Below are 19,191 nucleotides of genomic sequence, written 5' to 3' on the forward strand. Positions count from 1 at the left end.
CTTTCTAGCCACTTGGTCACCATTTTTGGGTTAGATTCTAAGTCTCCAGGAAGACCCTTGGGGTTTGACAAATTTCTCTAGCATCTCTTTTCCTCCCCACCAGAATTGGCAGGAGGTATTTGTGAAGGTGAATCATGTTAGCAGAAATGCCATGTGAATGGCAACCTTCCTGTTCATGCCAGTGAGGAGCTGGACAAACTCCATTCCTTAACTTTTATTGACTGATTGTCCAACAGCCCTAAGTGCGGGTTATCCTTTGAAATTCTTCAGGAGATGTCTGAGCAACTCCTTGTTTTGGGTTACTCAGGCTTGGTATGTCACGTGCAAGGAGAACACCCTCCAAAGAACAGCTTTGATAATGCAAAACAATTTGAAGTGAGATACTTTCTCACTTCATTGGGAATCCTTAATTTGGCTTATATGTGCTTTGATTGTGCAATCAGAGCGATTTATTTTTTTTCTCTGCAGAACATCTGCATCTTTCAAATACCCTGCTTAGAGCCTGATGAGGGGGAAGTTGTTCTGGGATATTTTACTTTCCATGTAGCTGTGAGCTTTGATTAACGTGTGCTGTCAGTGCCCTGTTCTGGAGACATGGGACACTCTCTCTGGCACTAAGGAGTTCTTCAACAGGATATTCAGCTGCTCTGGAAAAATTAGCAAATGATCAGAATGCTTCTGTAGCAGAGAGCTGATTTCCTACAGCAGGGATGTGGGGTGCAGGTTAGGGACAGAGTGCATCCATTAATCCCAGCTGCCAGACTTTCTGCAATATGCAAGTAACTTTAGAGTATTGCAGTGAGGACAGGAGAAGAACCTGGCACGCAAGGGGGAGTGCCCTTAAACTTCCAGAGAGCACGTTTAGGTTAGATATCAGGAAAAAATTCTTCCCTGTGAGAGTGGTGAGGCACTGGCACAACTTACCCAGAGAAGCTGTGGCTGCCCCATCCCTGCAAGTATTCAAGGCCAGGTTGGATAGGGCTTGGAACAACCTGGTCCTAGTGGAAGGTGTCCCTGCCCATGGCAGGGGCTTGGAACTATATGATCTTAAAAGGTCTCTTCCAAGCCAAACTGTTATAGGATTCTGAGTTAATGTAATTAGCAGATTAGTTGAATTCTCCCTTGTACTTGAGAAGGGCTAAATTTATAGGAACAATGGTAATAAAGTCAAATCCATACTCCACTGATTTGCCAGCTCATATTGGCTTCAGCTGCATTTGGGAGTGTTCAGTGCATCAGCAGGTGGGACCCCAACTTCAGCCATGCTCCCAAATGCAGAAGGGCACTGGTACTGGCAGGCACAGACTTCATCCTTAATCCTCTCAGTGCTCCCATTTAAAGACATGACACCAGTGCAGCTCACAGCTGCATGCTCAGCTTTCTCCTTCCCCTCCTGTTTCATAACAGGTGGTGATTTGCTGTGCTGCCACCTCCTCCTCCCACTCAAAACTTGAGTTGAGCTGTTAAGTAGGAAGAGAAAGCTGGTATTTTCTCCACACTCTTAAGTGTCCTGGGAATGCCTAACTAGCTGACAGCAACTTTGGGCTTCCTTAGTGCCATGGGACATGCCACCTTTGCCCAGGTACTTTCCTCAGCCTGTTCACAGCCTTGATTTTTTTGTAAGGTACTTGTACACATGCAGGAAAGAAGGGGGAGGACACAACACTGCCCAGAGGAACTAAGCCATGAGCATTCAGGCCATCCCGGTGACACTTTGTTTTTGCTGCATGGCCTGGCCACCAAAGCTGTGTTTGTTTGATCTTGACATCTGCACTCTGCAGGAAATGGTGGTGAGCAGACTGAAGAAAACAAAGCTAGTTCATGTTGTTGGAGGGAATGTGAGCGCACACTAAGCTGGAGAAGGGCTCAGTTTCAGCCAGGGCACCAATAGCTCTGCTGCTGTCTGACTGTGGGCAATGAGACTCACTGAGCTCTGGTGTAAAACCTAACTAGAAATCTATAGCAATCAAATCCTTTGTAGCAAGCCTGTGGTGCAGGACAGACCTCCACTAGCCATCTTGGCCTGTTACAGTTGCTTTAATTAAAAGGTAAGAGTAAAGCAAAGTTTTTTGCTCATCTAGGATGGATTGGAGCAATCCTGCCTGGTTTGGAGATGGGTGCAAATTGAATTGCAGCCTCAGAGGTAGCAAGCAATGATGTAGTCAAGCTGAACACAGGGCACCAAAGATTAGCCCTGAATATATTACTGCCATATAAACAAATGTGGGAAATTGGGAAAATCCAGAAGACCCAAAACAAAGTAATTTGGTTTTCATTCATTCCTGTCCAAATCTAAATCCAGAGTAATGCAAATACATTCTGCATAGCTCCTGGGTTGTGTGCGCTGTTGGTTTCTCAGATGCTCAGTAACTCTGCATGTCTCCAGGACTCAGTGACCCTTAGGGTCAGCTGTGATGGTGAGCAAGCTTTTTGCTCTGGCCAGCTGCTAATTCCCTGGAAGTTCTGCCATAATCATGTTTATTATGACAAAAATGTCCTTTCATGTTCCAAGCCGGAAAGCACAAATCCCACAACAGCCCATCCTGTGCCAGTGTGTGGGTCATGGCAGTGCTCTGGGCCTCAGTTTACCTGTCTACAGAGCAGGTGTGGGTGTCCTGCCTGGGCTGGACACAGCTGTGAGGATGGAGGGAGGAAATGATAGCAGAGCTTCTTCCGTAGCACGCGATGAGGAATACATGGTGCTAAGGGAGGTCGGAATGAAAATGCTCCTTGCTAGGGGAACCTTTCTCATCTCAGCTTTAAAGGTGATCTTCTCACTTCTGGCTGCTGCTAAGAGCAAATTGAATGGAGAAATTTTGAACTGTAAACCTTCTATGAGCTTTACATTTCTCCAGAGATGTACTGAGTGTGAGGCAACTGGTCCTCTGTTGTGTGATCTACATGCCCCATTGACCCCATCCACTCGTGGAATGCCCACACTCCTTTTAACTCATAAGGGTGGTACAGGAAAGATTATTCCTGCATTTAAAATGGCATCATGGCCAAACACAGGGCATTTTACACTGGGGTGAGCTTCAAATCAGCAGTAACACACTGTGCTTCAGCCAAACTCAAGGTGGTTGCAAACACCAATTTTTGCTTAGCAAGAACATTCAGAGTTTGTTTTCCTTGTTTTCCAATATTTAGAATTAGTTTGTCTTTTCTGATTTCCCTGTAGCTGCTGCAGATGGAAAAGCTGAAGTGTTTAGGTCTTTCAGAACCTTGACTATTATTTGGGGACAGGGGGAAATGTCATGAGGAGCTTTATAGCCTAAGCTTCATGTTGTTGTATTATTGCCTAATGAGGATGGTCTTGCCCGCAGTTTTTCAGTTTCACTATGCAAAGTTTAAGGAGTATTTTGACGAAAAGGAACAAGGTAGAAGGACTGCAAAGCTCTGATGTGATGATTTCCATCCTCCTGTATCTTCCTGTTGGTGTGAGGGAGAGTGGGTGCTGCCATCACATAAAACCTGGGAGTACTGAGGCTGCAAAGCCCAACTCCCATCTTCTGGTTTTACTTGCTTCTTGTGACGCCTCAGGCTTTTGTTCCCCAAAGAGGTGGAATCACCCCAAAACCCACATTTATTTGCTTGGGGCCAAGCCGGTTCCATAGAAATGGGAACATAGCTAAATGCTCAAAAGCAAGTGTCTTTACAGCTGTTAATTGCTTATATAAAATGCCTCTGAGGTAGCCTAATACATTTATGGACAGTTCCAGGGGCTTTACTGGGTGTTTTGCTTGTGCAGTTTTATTTCAGGTGTGCTGTAACTCTGTTTCAATTTGCAGTATAAATTTCAATGTTCTGCCAGGTTTTGCATATCATCACCACTTATCTTTAAAATCTGGATCAGGAGGAAAAGTAATTACTGTACATTTTGTAATCCACTTAAGGATCTGTGCAGCCTGGCTGCTCTTAGTATTTCCAAGAGATCCCGAGGGGATTTATTTAACCAGACTGCTGAAAGTAGGTGCCTATATAGAAATATATATTTAATGGCAGTGATTCCAGTGCTGGGAACAAAAATCACATTAATTAGCGCTGGAAGTCCTTACAGCTGAAACGTGTTGCTTTAGAGAAAAATTTAACTTAAAATAAGTGAAAAAATAAATCTGTTGAGGCACTGTCTTTGTAAGAGAAGTTCTGATTTCTTCTCAGTGGTCTGAGGGGTAGAGCTATAAACCTGGTGAAGCATAATGTTAGAATTGCATGATCAAGCAAGAAAAAAACACTTTATTTTACTTGCTTTGATTGTCACAATCCTATCCTAATCCTTGCCTGTTGGTTGTTTGCACAGTTTTTAAGAAATATTACTACCATGGGCGCACAGGAGACAGTTACTTGGAAAAAACACGAGCTGATGCTATTCCAAGCCTCGGCATCAATACATCCTTCTTGATGAACTCATCAGTGAGCAGATCCATGTCCCTAGAGAATCAAACAGGCACCCATGATGTGCATTATGGACGTGAAACTGCCGTCCTTAGTCTCATGTTGATGTTGGGTACCCTTTGGCTTGGTCATACGCTCTATCAGTTTAAGAAAAGGTGAGTTACTTCAGTCTTAGAGCTCAGAGTGCTGATTGTTTCATATTACCTGGGAGGAATTGCTTAGATCCTAATTTTTGTGTCCAGAAACATCATGTGGAACTCTTCTATTAGTGATGGTGGAAGCCAAAGCCAGGGATGAGCTTGGCAGGCCACCTGGCAAATGTTAGCAGCAGAACAGAACGTTCAGTCACTGGATAATGCCCTTCTGTGTTTGGGTTGGTGTCACAAATGGCTTTCTAAAAAGCCATGAACTATGTAATGCATGTTGGAATCCCTATAACTCCTTCCAAATAGGCACTGAACCATTTTGGTGGGCAAAAGTCCCTGATGGTGCTGGAAGGTCTACTGGGAATGTACCTTCAGTGTGCTCTTGGGAGTCAAACACCCAGCTATTATTGCTTTTAAAATTCTTCATTTGAAATGCAGTAAGCAATTAAAGTGGAAACGAGACACAAATTGGTGCTTGGAGGACTTTTTTCTGGCTTGCATCTTTAGTTTCTTATTTCTTTGTGTTTTGCTTACGCATTCATCAACCTTAAAGGCTGTAGATTCTAGAAGATTTGAGGATGGATTAGACTGATTTTTCACTCCAAGTATCTCTTTAGAATCACAAGATGGGATTGAATTTTCACTTGTTAAAGCATTGGTGCTATCTGGATTGGGTGATTGTCCCAACAGTGTGGTGTTGATGGAATTTCTTTGTCTTGACTTGCAGCCCATATCTGCATGCCAGAGTACGGGAAATTCTGTCCGACTGTGCCTTACCCATTTCAGTTCTGACTTTCTCTGTGGTGGGTTCCTATATCTTCAAGGAAATTGAAAGTAAGTTCTATTTTTGTTCTCTGGGGGTGTATGAAAAAGAAATGAAATCCTTGAAAGGTTCTGCCAAAATTTAGCAAACTTGCGCAATATAATTTCACAAATATTGTGTCCCCCCCACCACTCCCAAGTGCTCAGATTTCCTCACTATCTGATTTATTTCATTCATAACCCTAATTAAACAAGGCTGAGTGAAGTTTGGTCTCTGGAAAAAATGATCCCACTGTGTCTTTTCAATGAATTTCAAGTGTCTATCTCTTAGAATACAGGAGGCGAATCAACAATTTCTGGCAAAGAACAAAGGGCAGAGTAATTAGCAGGCAGGAAGGGTTGTTGCCAGTCACACTGACGTGGAGGTGATGGTCCCAGTCTGTCCTCTTTGTCTTCAGTTTGCATCTTCCTAATTGAGGTGAAACAGTGCAGAGCATCTGGGCAGTGCAAAGTTACATAAGGAAATCTAAAAATGAGACACCATTTATTGGCCAGATAGATCAACTTTTCCATATCAGGAAGTGATAATGGGGACAGGAATTGCATTGTCCTGCAGTGACGTGAGTGGGTGATGTGAGGAAATGTATGGAAACAAATAAGCAATGACATTTTTTTTCTGTGATGGCCATTCCATCCAGTTGGATTGTAAAATGATGTGTAGCCATGTGTGATTTATCCCTAGTCATGGATTGCTTCCAATGGCAGGAAAGTAGGGGCATTTTATACTAAAATGCCTTCCACAGCTTGTTGGATATGAGGAAGTTTTAAAATGGTTCTGGGAGTTGATTAGCTGAGCAGGAATTTGCTGCTAGTTAGAAAGAAGGTTTTCTAATCTAAAAACACTTTGCATCTGTGGAAGACAAGTTTCCCTCTTTTGTTTTGCTCAAATATATGTAATGCCTCAGTAGAACTAGCAGTGATCTGTCAAATCAGGATGACAGCCAAGTTCTAAATGAACAGAGGGAAAAGATAAACCAAAACAGCCAGATGGACCCATCTTCCATGGCCGCCTGGCTCCCACATGCCTGGTTTGCTGCATTGATTCCCAGTAGTTCATGGCATGGGTAAAACATTACATGAGTCTATGTGGATGACCGGACAAGAAGGTACCTCCTAACATCATTCTCCTCCATGTTTCAGTGTCTAAATTTAACTACAACCCATCTGAGAGCTTGTTTGTCCTGGCCCCCGTCCAGTCCCTCTCCATTGGATCGGTGATGAGTGCCATGGGGTTGGGGTTCCTCCTGTCCATGCTCTTCTTCATAGAGCAGAACATCGTGGCGTCGCTCACAAATGCTCCAGAGAACAGGTAACATTTTCAAGGAGGGATGTCCATGAGTCTGTAACTAGCACTGCTTTCCCAAAGCTTCTTTGAACACCAGAGATTATATTCAGGATGTGTTTTTTAAGAACTCCTGTTGTCACAGGTGAACGTGACCCTGCTGTGTAACTCCTCACCATTCCCAAAGTCCAATAGTGTGGCAGTGAGCCCAAACCACCAAGTGTCAATGAACTCATCACCTCAGCCTGTTTCTCCTTTACCCTCTGCTCATCACCATCTTGTCTCCCCTAAAAGTCTCAAGGCATTTCTCAGGAAGAGTTTTGGGAGCCAAGAGGTAGTGTAGTAAATGTTAAGTAGATATTTTGCGTGGTTTGAGGGCTGTGGATGTACCTCCAGATATTTAGGGAGTATCTGACACATGTGGACACTTGCATTGCTCTTGCAGTACAGAGAACTGGTTGAAAATGGGAAGTCAATGACCTACATAAATGCTGCAGCACAATATGCTGCAGCTGAGCTTCAGAAGTGTTCGAAGCTGTTAGTTTCCAGCTGAGAAAGGTGGAAGTGAAATAAAACAGTATGTCTAATGTCTGATCAGTCTAATTTATGTGCAAACTTGAGATGCTTCACTATTAAAATATTCCCTCTGATGTTTTTGTGCCGACTGCCATCAGATGTGGTATCAGGAATTGAACGTGTATGACTTTTCCAGGGAAACTACCCTGTCTCAGAGGTTTTTTTGCTAATGTAATGCGTGGGAGGGTTCTCTCCTTGCATAATATACATTAGCATTCTCCATGTTGTAGCTGGAGTGACACAGTATTAGGGGGAGAGAAGACAAGCTCAAATTCAGTTACACTAATTTGGTTTCCTTTGACCACCTCTTATCTCTATTATATCACTTTAAGTGTTGCATAAATCTGTATGTAAGTGGGTCATCTCTGCTAATGTGAATTTCTTCTCAGCTTTTGGTATTTTCCACTAGAATGTCTGTAAGGAATGAAAAATATTCTTTGGAGTTCTGCATAGTGTTTTTCAGAATTCTTCAGTTCGGGCCTGAGCTTATGCTGATCAGGCATCAGGGCATGGGCTTTTAGAGATGGACAAACTAGCACTTAACACCTTCTGTTTGTGGTGCCATCACAGTATAAAATACTGGCATCTGTACCAGCCAAGTGGAGAATGTGCTCTTGGTGTCTTACCAGATGTAGTTGTTTCCTTCTGTAGGAAAGAAAAACCAGGGGAAAAAATGATGTTTGCTTGGAAGTACCTGATGTGTCTTGCTGAAGAATAATCAAAGCAAGTGTATAAGACTGTCCAAGGAGTACTGGGCTGGTTGGGCAGTGTGGAGATAACCTAGGATAAGGCATCCAGATCTTTGTGTGTTGAGGTAGACAAGCCCAGTGGAGCCTATCCATTGGTCCAAGCAGGTGTAGAGCACACATGGTGCTGTACAACTGCTGAGTCAGTGTCCTGGGGGGGCTAAAACAACACTGCTGTTAGATCATCATAGAATCACAGAATGGTTTGTGTAGAAGGGACCTTAAAGATAACTAGTTCCGCCTCCCTGTTGTGGACAGGGACCCCTTCCACTAGGACCAGGTTACTCCAAGCTGCATCCAACCTGGTCTGGAACACTTCCAGGGATGGGGCAGCTATAGCTTCTCTGGGCAACCTGTACCAGTGCCTCACCACCCTCACAAGGAAAAATTTCTTCCTGATACCTAGTCTAAACCTACTCTCTGGGAGTGTGAAGCCATTTCCCCTTGTCCTGTCACTCCAGGCACTTGTAAGTAGTATCTCTCCATCATCTTGTAGACTCCCTTTGGGTCCTGGAAGGCTGCAATTAGGTCACCCCAAAGCATTCTCTTTTCCAGACTAAACAATTCCAATTCTCTCAGCCTTTCCTCATAGCAGAGGTGCTCCATCCCACTAATCAACTCGGTGGTCTCCTCTGGACTTGCTCCAACAGGTCAGTGTATGCCCTTTTTACTTGGAGCCCTCTGAAAAGGGCAGAGGCCAGTCACAATAACCCTGGGGATGCTGGAGGTGCCTTTGCTCTGAGAAAGCAGCACAGGAGCAGGAGCTGAGCTTTCAAAGCATGAGCCAAGGCAGGAAGTGTTTACAATTCCACCCTTCCTGCCAGCACCTTCCAGCTTCAGAGACATTGCATCTACCTGACCTAGTCACCCCATGGCCTCCTCAGGCAATGGAGGTGAGCAGTCCCAGTGAGACAAATCCTTTTGTTCCAAAACTGAACCCCACCCAAGATTTCTGCTGCCCAAACAATGGCATCTGCTGCCCTTTGAGGTAGATCTTAGGCATAGATCTTCGTGTGCCAGGTGAAGTCTACCACCTCAATGTACCTCATGTCTTAGAGCATCTTGGATGGCTCCAAGTCTATGCTTAGGTGTTGAACAGAGCTTATCTGGGTGGCATTAAGACCCCCAAATGGTGTTCCCTTTGTAGTTGATGTTGCTCAGAGAGCAATTCAGCTGAACTCTGGTAGTGTGTGTGGATGGCAAGGCAGAAACACAACCCTAGTCCTTTCTGTTAGGTGTGAAAGTCTGAGAGCTGAATCCTTTTCCAGCCTTTTTCTAAACTTTGTTCATAGTACCTAGCAGTTGCTACCAGATGGGAATATTCAGGAAAGGGTCAGACCTGGCAAAAAATGACAAGTTTAAACTAGATGTTACTTCAGTGTTAATGCTGCTCTCCTTGTGGTCCTTGTAATGGGAATGTGAAGCAGTCAGCCAATTTCTCCCTCCCCTAAAATATAAAGCAGGGAGGCCACACAGCATTTGCCAAACTTAGGAAGAGTGTATCTCCTTGGTTGGCTACCAACCTTTTGGAACAGGTTGGCAATCAGAGCAGCTTTGGCTGCCCCATCCCTGGAAGTGTTCCAGGCTAGGTTGGATGGGGCTTAGAGCAACTTTGTCTAGTGGGAGGTGTCCCTGTCCATGCCAGGGGGATGGAACTACATGATCTTTAAGGGCCTTTTCAGTGCAAACATTTCTGTGATTCATTCTATGATTCTATGACTACTGAGGAGGAGCTGAAGTTTAATGAATTCCTGTCCCATTTTCTTATCATGCAGTAGCAATTACATAGTTAGGGGATTACTGCAGCATACTAAGCATGTGCTCTGCTCGTGGGGAAGGAGGGAGATGAGGGTTAGAAACAAGGTGGGTGGGAAACTTCAGTGTCAGTTGTTTGGCAAACCATGCCCAGGATTTTAACCACTCCCTCTGTGGACTCAGTTAGCAAATACAGATGTGGATTTTGAATAGACTCTCTAATAAATGTAAAAGCGAAATGCTGATGAAATTTTCATGGACTGTTATTTTAGTGGGTTGCCTTTCTGCAGGCCTTGTTCTATCCAGATGACAACAGCTTTGGGAGCAAACTGTCACATTTAATTACATTGCATGTTCATGTAACACAGACGGTAAAGCAGGAGGTGTGAAATCACTCCGTGCATGGAAGTGCACACTAGTGTTCAGCATTTGAGCTCAGGGTCAGCCAGGACAGCCTGTTAGTGTGTATTGGGTGTTAACTATCAACAAACCCCTCGTTTCAGGTTGGTGAAGGGAACAGCTTATCACTGGGACCTGCTGCTTGTTGCGCTGATTAACACAGGACTGTCTGTCTTTGGTCTCCCATGGATCCATGCTGCCTTCCCACACTCCCCCATGCACGTCCGTGCCCTGGCCTATGTGGAGGAGAGGGTTGAGAATGGACACATCTATGAGACGTAAGTAGGAACTACAGAGCTGTCTTGAATGTCTTTGGTTTCATTTGTGGTTTCCCAATCGTTTGGGAACAGTGGGTTGTGGGTGGGGAGTTTGCTGTTGTCTTGAAGACTTACAAGGTATGAAGGTGGAGGGGAGAGGCACCGAATGAAGTCACCTCAGCCAGTGTGACCCTTGACCTGGCTTCATCTCTTCACTGAAGTGCTTGTTACAGGACACACAAATTCATTCTGTAGCCAATGGAAGGACACACACAAATTCATTCTGTAGCCAATGGCTGACAGAATCCTATAGGGATTCCACCCACTTCAGTGCTAATTCTCCTCTGGAATTCTCAGCCAAGGCCCTTGTCTGTTTTATCCTTGTGGAAAGCTGAGGAGATGCTTTGGCCAGATCTTTCCAGCTGTCTTCACCAGAAAGAATCCAGGCTGATTCATTGCCTGAAACCTGTCTGGTGGTTATTACGAAGGGTGAGAAAAATGCACCAGTATTTCAGAGCTCTCATAACATCTTCTGCATTTTGGGAAGGAGAGATGCTTAAATCCTCTTGTTTTTAAGCAAAAGGAAATGTGAAGCCGTGCCTGGGGTCATGCCTTTCTATTTAAGACCAACTATTTTACTGTTCCAAGTTGGGCAACACATTCTTATCAGATACCTATTAAAAAAAGTTAAAATGTTTCTCATGAAACCTGCTTCAGAACTGAGGTTATCTGCCCTGTTTGATCGCAGTGTGTTCCAGTTGAGTGCTTTCCCCACAGAAGTGGTAATTTCCACTCACATGCTATTAGTTTAATTATCCTGGCTTGGCTTCCATTTTCTGAGTTGCCACTTAGCAGAAGTGAGTCTGAATGGTCATTTACTTTGGGGGATGGAGTGGGTCTGTCTTAATTTCAGCCTCGCCTTTGTGCTGTTCTTGGTAACAGCTGGCCTAGCCCAACCTGGCACAGCTGCTTTTTGGGTCAGTGATGGATGGATTTCACCTTCCACATCTGGAAATGGCTGAGTCCTGCTGCTCCCTGCAATGCTTTTACAGATCTTTCCTGGCAGATCAGTCCCTTGAGCTCATATTCCTGTTAGTATGTGTTGCTATCAGTTGTTCCTACAACTATATTCATCTTGGATAAATGTTAAACCATATTTCAAAAAATTCAACTGGGCAACTTGAGTTCTGTAGGGTTTTAATCCTTGCTCCTTGTGTGCATGATGTGCTCTGGGATACCTATGCTCTCTGTTTCTTTGTGAGATGGAAAATTGACACTTTGAAACCCATGTGCCAATCCTCCCCCTGTATCTTCTGTTGTTAATTTTAATACCTAGTGCCTCTTTTTCCTGTTTTTCCATGGACTTGATTCTGTATTCTGGCTTTTCCTTGACAAAGTCCCCTGCCTGAATTATAGACTACCTCCTGCCCTTGTCTTCTGCTCCTTCACCCAGATGCCAAAAATAAAAAGCATCAGAGAGCCCTCTTTGGCCATTCTAACCTAGATCTGGCTCCAGTGATTATCCTGAAAGGGCTGAGGGATGTCCTAATGTGACTAAGCATATTCCCCCATGGCACAGCTCTTGTCTGCTGGAGGCAAATTGGTGCTGTGAACTGGATATTGGGAGTGAAAAAGGGAACAAGGATTTCCTAGTGCTTTGAACTCCCTTTGAGACTGAAGCTTTTTGTTCTCTGCAAAGCACTGAGCTATAACAGGAGGCTCTGAGCAATGTAGTCATCCTTTCTTTTTTTCCCCCCCTCTTAGCCAGCTCTGCTGAAAAAGAAACATACTGAGGCTCAATTAGAAAATCAGCTCTGTCTCCCTTGGCAGGCTCCTTTCCTGCACTCAAATCAAAGCTCTCACAGGATGATGATGTAAACAAGAATAAAGATCTGTCACAATGAAAGCAAAATTTTCTTCTCCCCTGTAGAGTAATGACTTGAGTTTCCTGTGTCAGTCTGCAAACAGGCTGTTGTTACACGGAGGAGGTTGGGAATGGCTAATCCCATGCTAGCCATATTTAAAGGATTTGGGGGAAATGAGCCTGGATTATACTCTTTAATCTCCATTAATTACTTTATTTCCATCACAGCACAGACTTTCTGGAGCTGTTTCCTCAAGGGCCAAAGCAGATTCTGAACACAGGCAAATCAGAGTTTCCTCTGACTTCATGTGACTGTGATGTTCTTATCCTGGAAATGAGAAAGGTGCTGGAATTAGCAGAAGACCAATTTAAGGCTCAGAACATCAGCTTTAAAATGTCATATTTGGTCAATTATGAGAAATTGTAACTATGTTCTGATAAAATAGTCCAAACTAGTAAGTGGCATTAGCAGGAGCTGGCAGTAGTAGTTGCAGTACATCTTGTATGTGATCAAACCCAGTGCTGTGATTACTGCATCCCCAAGAGATGACTGCAGAAAATTCCATTAGCTTCAAAAATCTTTTTCCAAAGGGCTGTTCCTCTGAGCTGCTCTGTGCTTACAGACTTGCATCTGATTGAAATGTGGTGGCTTCACAGCTCATTTTGCTTCTGAGCTTTTTGGTTTGCATGACTTCGCTTGCAAGAAACCTAAGGCTTGTGTGTGCTTGCATGTCATGAGTATTCACACCAGTGGGTCAGATCTTGGCCTGAAATAACAAAAATGGTTCCTCTGTAGGTTGTCCAGTGAGGAAGTCAGGGAAACTCTTGCTGTACCTGGATGAAAATAAATCAGTTAGTGCATCCTTTAACTTCTGCTGTACTGGGCCACTCAAGAGGCTCATAGTGGTTCTGATAGCTCTGAAAGCATCTGACCCCTGTTTGTCAGCCTGTGAACTTAGTCTGAAACAGCTCTTACAGTTGCACTTCTCTGTTCATCTCCAAGACTTGTTCTGTGGTGATCCAAACCTGGAGGCAATGGAAAGTTTGCCAAACTGTATCCACTTAGGTGATGTTCCAGTTCTACCAGAGCTGGCAAGAGTGAAGTGCTTTACTCTCCCTCAGCTTCTCTAGGCATTGGCATGGGCCCCTTGATATAGGAGGCTTGCAAGAGGATCTGAACAAAATCTGTTTGGAAGGAGGAAAGCTGTGGTTTCTGCTGTTTAAACCCATTTAAAGGTTACTTAAAGGTCAACACCTCTGTGCATCCTGTCTTGGTAATCCTGGATAATGTGTATGATCTGCCCCATTACTCACTGAAGAATTCCAGTGTTGTCCTCAGGACTTTGTGTACTGTTTGTGGTAGCTGTTGTTCCTTAGGTCTCATGACTGATGGTGTTAATTCTGCCTTGCTAAAGCTTTAGGCTGTTACTTTTTTCCCTTCCCTCTCAAATACAGGTGTGGAAGGCTCCTTCATCCCCACAGCTTCATTATGCTCCCCTTCGATGTATAAACAGATTTGAAGTTCAACCTGATCTTACTTACAAGCATAACTCTCAAACTTAATATTGAAATAATTCACTGGGAAGAAATCTTCTTTGGGACAGAAGGGATTATGAAGTCCCAAAAGTACATATGTAAAGGAGGAAAATGTGTTTTGTTAGATCTTGTGTTAAGCCTCAGAGTAGTTTGTGTACAGAGTTAATTCACAGTATGAGGGGTCTCATCCAGGGAATGAGGTCACTAAATGACACCAAAACAGCCTATGGAAAAAAATTTCCCCTGATAATAAAGGCATTTTCTCACCAGCTTATCCACTGAATTGGTGACTTTATCTCCAATAAAAAAAGTTAAGAGTCTTCTTTTTCTCTCTTTATAAGTAGTCTTGACAGATGAGAGATTTCTTTCCTCCCATTGTTTCTCATAATTATTTTTTCAAGCTAGATGTTCACAGATTTAGTTGAAGTGAAAAGAAGGCAAAACCACCTCCGCTCACCCCCCAGAGGTTCTGAAAGCTGCTGTGTGTTTTCCTGTCAGTCTTTTCCCCCTAAAAAAAAAAACAAACACTGTGGCCTGTCAGCTCTGGAAAATTTGCATTAATTAATTTCATGTTTTGCATGGTAATAGGCAATTTGCAGCACAACTGCTATTACCCACAGCAGAACTGAATCCCAGCTTAGTGCACTCAGCATTCCCTTCCATGTAAACAAGGAGATCCTCATATACATGAAAAATGCTGACTCGCTGTCAGTAGTGTTTTAGTTTTTTACAAGAGGTTCATCAGTTCCTGGAGAAGTCACAGTGAGTTTTCTTTGGGATAGAAGCCAATTGCCTATGCGCTGGGTAAATGGAGGGAAGGATCACTGCCCAGAGAGAGGATTCTGCCCTGGTTTTGTTTTGGTGTTTTTTGCATTGTGCTAAACAGAATTAGTTTAGAGAGCAATTTAGTTCAGGATAGGATCTGTGGAGCTTTGCAGAAGGGGAATTTGGCATTTTTCCAACTGCTCTGTTTGAGCTGTGGATTAAGTGCCTGGCCTGGGTCCAGCAGAGCTCTGCCTTCTCAGTGTCAGCACAGGGCCAGAAGTGCTGATGTCAGTGCAGTGGAGATGTTTCCCTTTCCCGAGTGGCACATGGCCTGCTGCACCTATGTGAAGTAGTGAGCCCCAGTGGTAAGCTTCCGTGGATACTGGGATATTATCCTAGTCTCCTAATCCTTGTTTTCTTGCTTCCAGGATCGTGAGTGTGAAGGAGACACGGCTGACAAGTCTAGTGGCAAACTTCTTGGTTGGCCTCTCGCTCCTGCTCCTCCCTTTCCCTCTCCAGTGGATCCCAAAGCCAGTCCTCTACGGCCTCTTCCTCTACATTGCCTTGACCTCCATTGATGGGAACCAACTCTTTGAAAGGGTGGCTCTCCTGCTTAAGGAACAGGTACATGGATTGGGGCACTACACCTGGAAGTTGTTTATAGCCCAAGCACACCGTTGTACAACCTGTTGCTTGCTGAATGTTGGGGGTGTGTGAGTTTTAAAACCCTACTGTAATGTCCTATCAGCTGCAGAGTACCTGCATTAAAATAACTATATTATAAAGTATTAAAAAGCTTAATGTCAGGAAATGATCTTTGATTTCCCCAGCAAAGCTTCAGGTGGGTAATTCTTTTTTGCTGTATTTTACACTTTCATTTTGTATGAAATACCCCAAGATAGGATTTTAAACTCAAAATTAAATCACTTGCATTATTGAAACCCATCTGATGTGGGTTGAAAACAGACCTGGAAGATGTGTTTTCAATCCATCTCTATTACAGGTGCTAAGAAGGTGTTGGCTTGCAGTGTAGGCAGTACCTGGAGCGAGTCTCCAGCTCACCTTCTCTTATGTAATAAGAGTCAAGGGCTTAATAAGCCCAACATTTGGCTGTGTATCTCTGCTAATCTATCTTGATCTCTAATATTACAATCCTAGAGGTTAAAACTGTAAAGATTACATTTGTCATGTCAATTTTTGAATGAGGATTGAATAGCTAGTGAGGTATGTGACTTAGTACTTCTGGGTTTATTACGAATTATGTGTGGAATTTTCCAAGCTTTAGTTTGGAAAATTAAGACGTATTCTTGAATATGGAGATCTCCCTTTTCTGGAAACCTTTTAATGAGTCATGGCCCGATCTGAAATCCATTGAGCCTGTATCAGTGCCAGCAGACAGTCACTCATACTCTTCATTGATGTATAGACAGTGAGTCAAAGCCTGTGCTCAGACATGAGCAAGTAAATGTCAAAAGAAACCTCCATATTTAGCCTATTAATGTCACTTCCCCCCCTCATTTTTTTCTGAGAAATGAATAGCTTTCAGGAGTTGGGAGAATCACTGCAGTCTGTGTACAGCCTCTTTCTGTACCTCCCTAACCTCATCTCCTGGTCTTCCCCTAATGGGTTCAGCCAAGGGATGGGAGCAGCATGGAGCCGTATAGAGAGGTTGTAAAATATGAGGAGCTGGCTTTCAGGTGGAGAATCCATCCAGCCGTAACAACACCCAAGTGCATCTGCTCACCATCACCCCCTGCACACCCCCACAGGCACTTCACGTATTGCTGCGAAGTCCTGACAGTCCTCCTCAGGGGAATATTACTACTGTACTTATCAAGATATTATGTTGCACTCTACATGCTCCCAAAGGCAGTCTTGGCTGTGTGGTGTGCCTTTCCCTCTCTGGGTTTCCAGTGCCCGGTCATCTTCTGTGTGTTGCTGCCAGTGCTGTGGTTTAAGGCACTTGATTTAACCCTGTAGGGGTTTGTAAATCCTGTGTTCACCTGTGGAGCCTGTTCAGGACTGTGGTGTTGATACACTCTGTGTGTGTGTGTGTGTGTGTGTAAATTGATGACTTCTTTAAATCTGTTGTGTTCCCAAGCCTGTGCCACATTCTGCCATCACAAGTCTAGGTCACTGCATGTCTAACGCATGATTCTTCTCTTCCCAGACTGCTTATCCCCCGACACATTACATTCGCAGAGTGCCCCAGAGGAAGATCCACTATTTCACAGGCTTGCAGGTCCTGCAACTCCTCATCCTCTGTGGTTTCGGCATGTCACCATTGCCCTACATGAAGATGATCTTCCCTCTCATCATGATAGGGATGATCCCCATCAGGTAGGAAACTTGGCTGCCTTTTCTTCCTGTCTCCCATGCGCTTTGTATTCAGGCTTGGACCATGGGAATTCTGAGGAGCTGGGCCTGTTTAGTCTAGAGAAGACAAGACAGAGGGCATCTCATCAGTGCATACAAGTATCACCAAGGCAGGGGTCATTATTGGTGCCAGACTCTTCAATGGTGCCCAGTGACAGGACAAGGTGGAGGTGTTTAAATAGAGACTTAGACATAGCACTTAGTGCTACGGTCTAGGTGATATGGTGGTGTTGGGTCATAGGTTGGACCTGTTTAGTCTAGAGAAGACAAGACAGAGGGCATCTCATCAGTGCATACAAGTATCACCAAGGCAGGGGTCATTATTGGTGCCAGACTCTTCAATGGTGCCCAGTGACAGGACAAGGTGGAGGTGTTTAAATAGAGACTTAGACATAGCACTTAGTGCTACGGTCTAGGTGATATGGTGGTGTTGGGTCATAGGTTGGACTTGATGATATGATCTGTCTCTTCCAACCCGACTGATTCTGTGATGTGTTTTCCTTTGGAAATGCTTCCAGGCAGTAACCTCTGCATCCTCCCCAAAGAATCTCACGTAACAGGTCTCTAGTCCTGCTTGGGACCTCAAGGTATGGCTGTAATGCTAATAAATATTAAGGAAATCAGCTCGTCTCCCAAAGCATTTCCTGTCCTTCAATGATTTTCCATAGCTTTCTATAAAACCCTCTTTTTAACTCTATTTATTCCTGGATGTCTGAGGATTTGGAATAAGCAGGAGAGAGCGATGGTGCTGGTTAATGGTTGACCTCAATTAAAACACAAGTTCTACCTCAACATGAGGAAGGATTTCTTTCCATTGAGGGTGGCAGAGCACTGGGACAGCTGCCCAGGGAGGGTATGGAGTCTTCCCCTCTGGAGGCATTCAAAACCCACCTGGACACATTCTTGTGTCATGTGCTCTAGGTGACCTTGCCTTGGCAAGGGGCTTGGACTATAGATGGTCCCCAGAGGTCCTTTCCAACCTTAACTATTCTGTGATTCTGTGAAGTCTGAGTGGTTCAGAAGGTAGCCAGTACTTTCCAGACTAGCACCGCCTGGAAGTTGGTGGTGGTGACCTCTTTTCCACCAGCTGCTCAAGCTTGAGGAGGAACAGCACAGAGAGCATTTCACTGATGCTGGGAGTTGTGCACCGGCAGATGCTCTTCCAGCTACCCAAGAGGCAAAACACTCTCCTTTTTTTAGTGCCTGTGTGATTCCTGATCTGCCTGAGAAGCTGTAATTTGACCTATCTATTTAGGTGGTATTTGATAATGTTCCTTCTTGCTTTACAATTTGATTTCGTAAGGCCTGTGCTCAGAGCAGAGCTGGACTTCTCCTAAGAGGAATCCTTATCGTTTATCCAGTGCTGTGGTGACCTTCCAGACCACCTGCACTGCTGAATGCTATTGTCAATGATCAGTTAAGTCAAACTGGCTGCATTTAGTCTCAAAACTTATCTTTAAAACTGGGAGGATCCCACAATATCTTGCAGTCTGGAGAGAGAATTGTTGAGAAATCGGACCAATTTCTTCCTCAGTGTTCATTAGCATTAGCCCATCATTCTCCAGTTAAATCATTTATGCTCTCAATCCTTTGGATGTAATGAGAAACCATAATAAGGTGTGGGAAGGAACAGATCTGTTTCCAGTCCATTTGATTATTTTTAGGTCAACATGGCCTAAAATCAACCAGTGATATCTGGTTGACTTTGAATTTGCAGGCTTGGAGATTGTCCCTCTGATCTCAAAGTTCAGGGCTACCAAGTGATAACCTACAAAGGCTTCTGGTGTGGTGTTTTGTTTGGCTGATGGAGATGGGTCCAGTTCTTTCTAAAACAAAAGCAAATGTCAGAGGTACCATGGCTTTCAACAGGATCAGGTTAGAGTTATTTGGGCTGGAATTTTAAAGATAAACAGTCCTGGAAAACACTGAAATTATTGTTCCTCTGCTAAGAGTCTCTTACCTGCCCTTCACATTGGCATTGCTCTGGGTGACTGGTGGCTGGTAAATATTCCTACTGGGTGCAGTGCTGGATGATTGACTCTTGTGGGAATTGCAGGTCTCCACTCAGAGCAGCTCAGTACAGAAAAGAAAATGTGGGACGCTCTTTGCCAAATAGTCAAGTATTGAATGTAGTGTAATAAGCTAAATTAGTGTGAAGTGAATACTGTCAAAGAACCTGATTTTTGTACTAAGAACTAGATAATTTAGTGGTGCAAATATATCTTCTTTTGAGTAAATAAGACACTGTCACCTTATCCTCTGTCTGTGGCTCATT

At 44.0% G+C, this 19,191-nt stretch overlaps 1 protein-coding gene across 1 annotated transcript in view; it reads left to right on the plus strand.

The window, feature by feature from the left end:
• The window catches only part of SLC4A11 (solute carrier family 4, sodium borate transporter, member 11), a gene marked incomplete at its 5' end in the record, with an annotated part of 80,461 nt that overhangs the window by 59,080 nt on the left and 2,190 nt on the right, over window positions 1-19,191 (plus strand). Inside the window, 6 exons of the mRNA XM_009076951.1 lie at window positions 4,298-4,547; window positions 5,266-5,372; window positions 6,501-6,669; window positions 10,223-10,396; window positions 14,969-15,164; window positions 16,711-16,880. Of these exons, the coding sequence (XP_009075199.1) occupies window positions 4,298-4,547; window positions 5,266-5,372; window positions 6,501-6,669; window positions 10,223-10,396; window positions 14,969-15,164; window positions 16,711-16,880 (1,066 nt within the window). The remainder of the gene's footprint in view (window positions 1-4,297; window positions 4,548-5,265; window positions 5,373-6,500; window positions 6,670-10,222; window positions 10,397-14,968; window positions 15,165-16,710; window positions 16,881-19,191) is intronic.

Source organism: Acanthisitta chloris, unplaced genomic scaffold (assembly GCF_000695815.1).
Source record: "Acanthisitta chloris isolate BGI_N310 unplaced genomic scaffold, ASM69581v1 scaffold3486, whole genome shotgun sequence".
Classification (NCBI taxonomy): Eukaryota; Metazoa; Chordata; class Aves; order Passeriformes; family Acanthisittidae; genus Acanthisitta; species Acanthisitta chloris.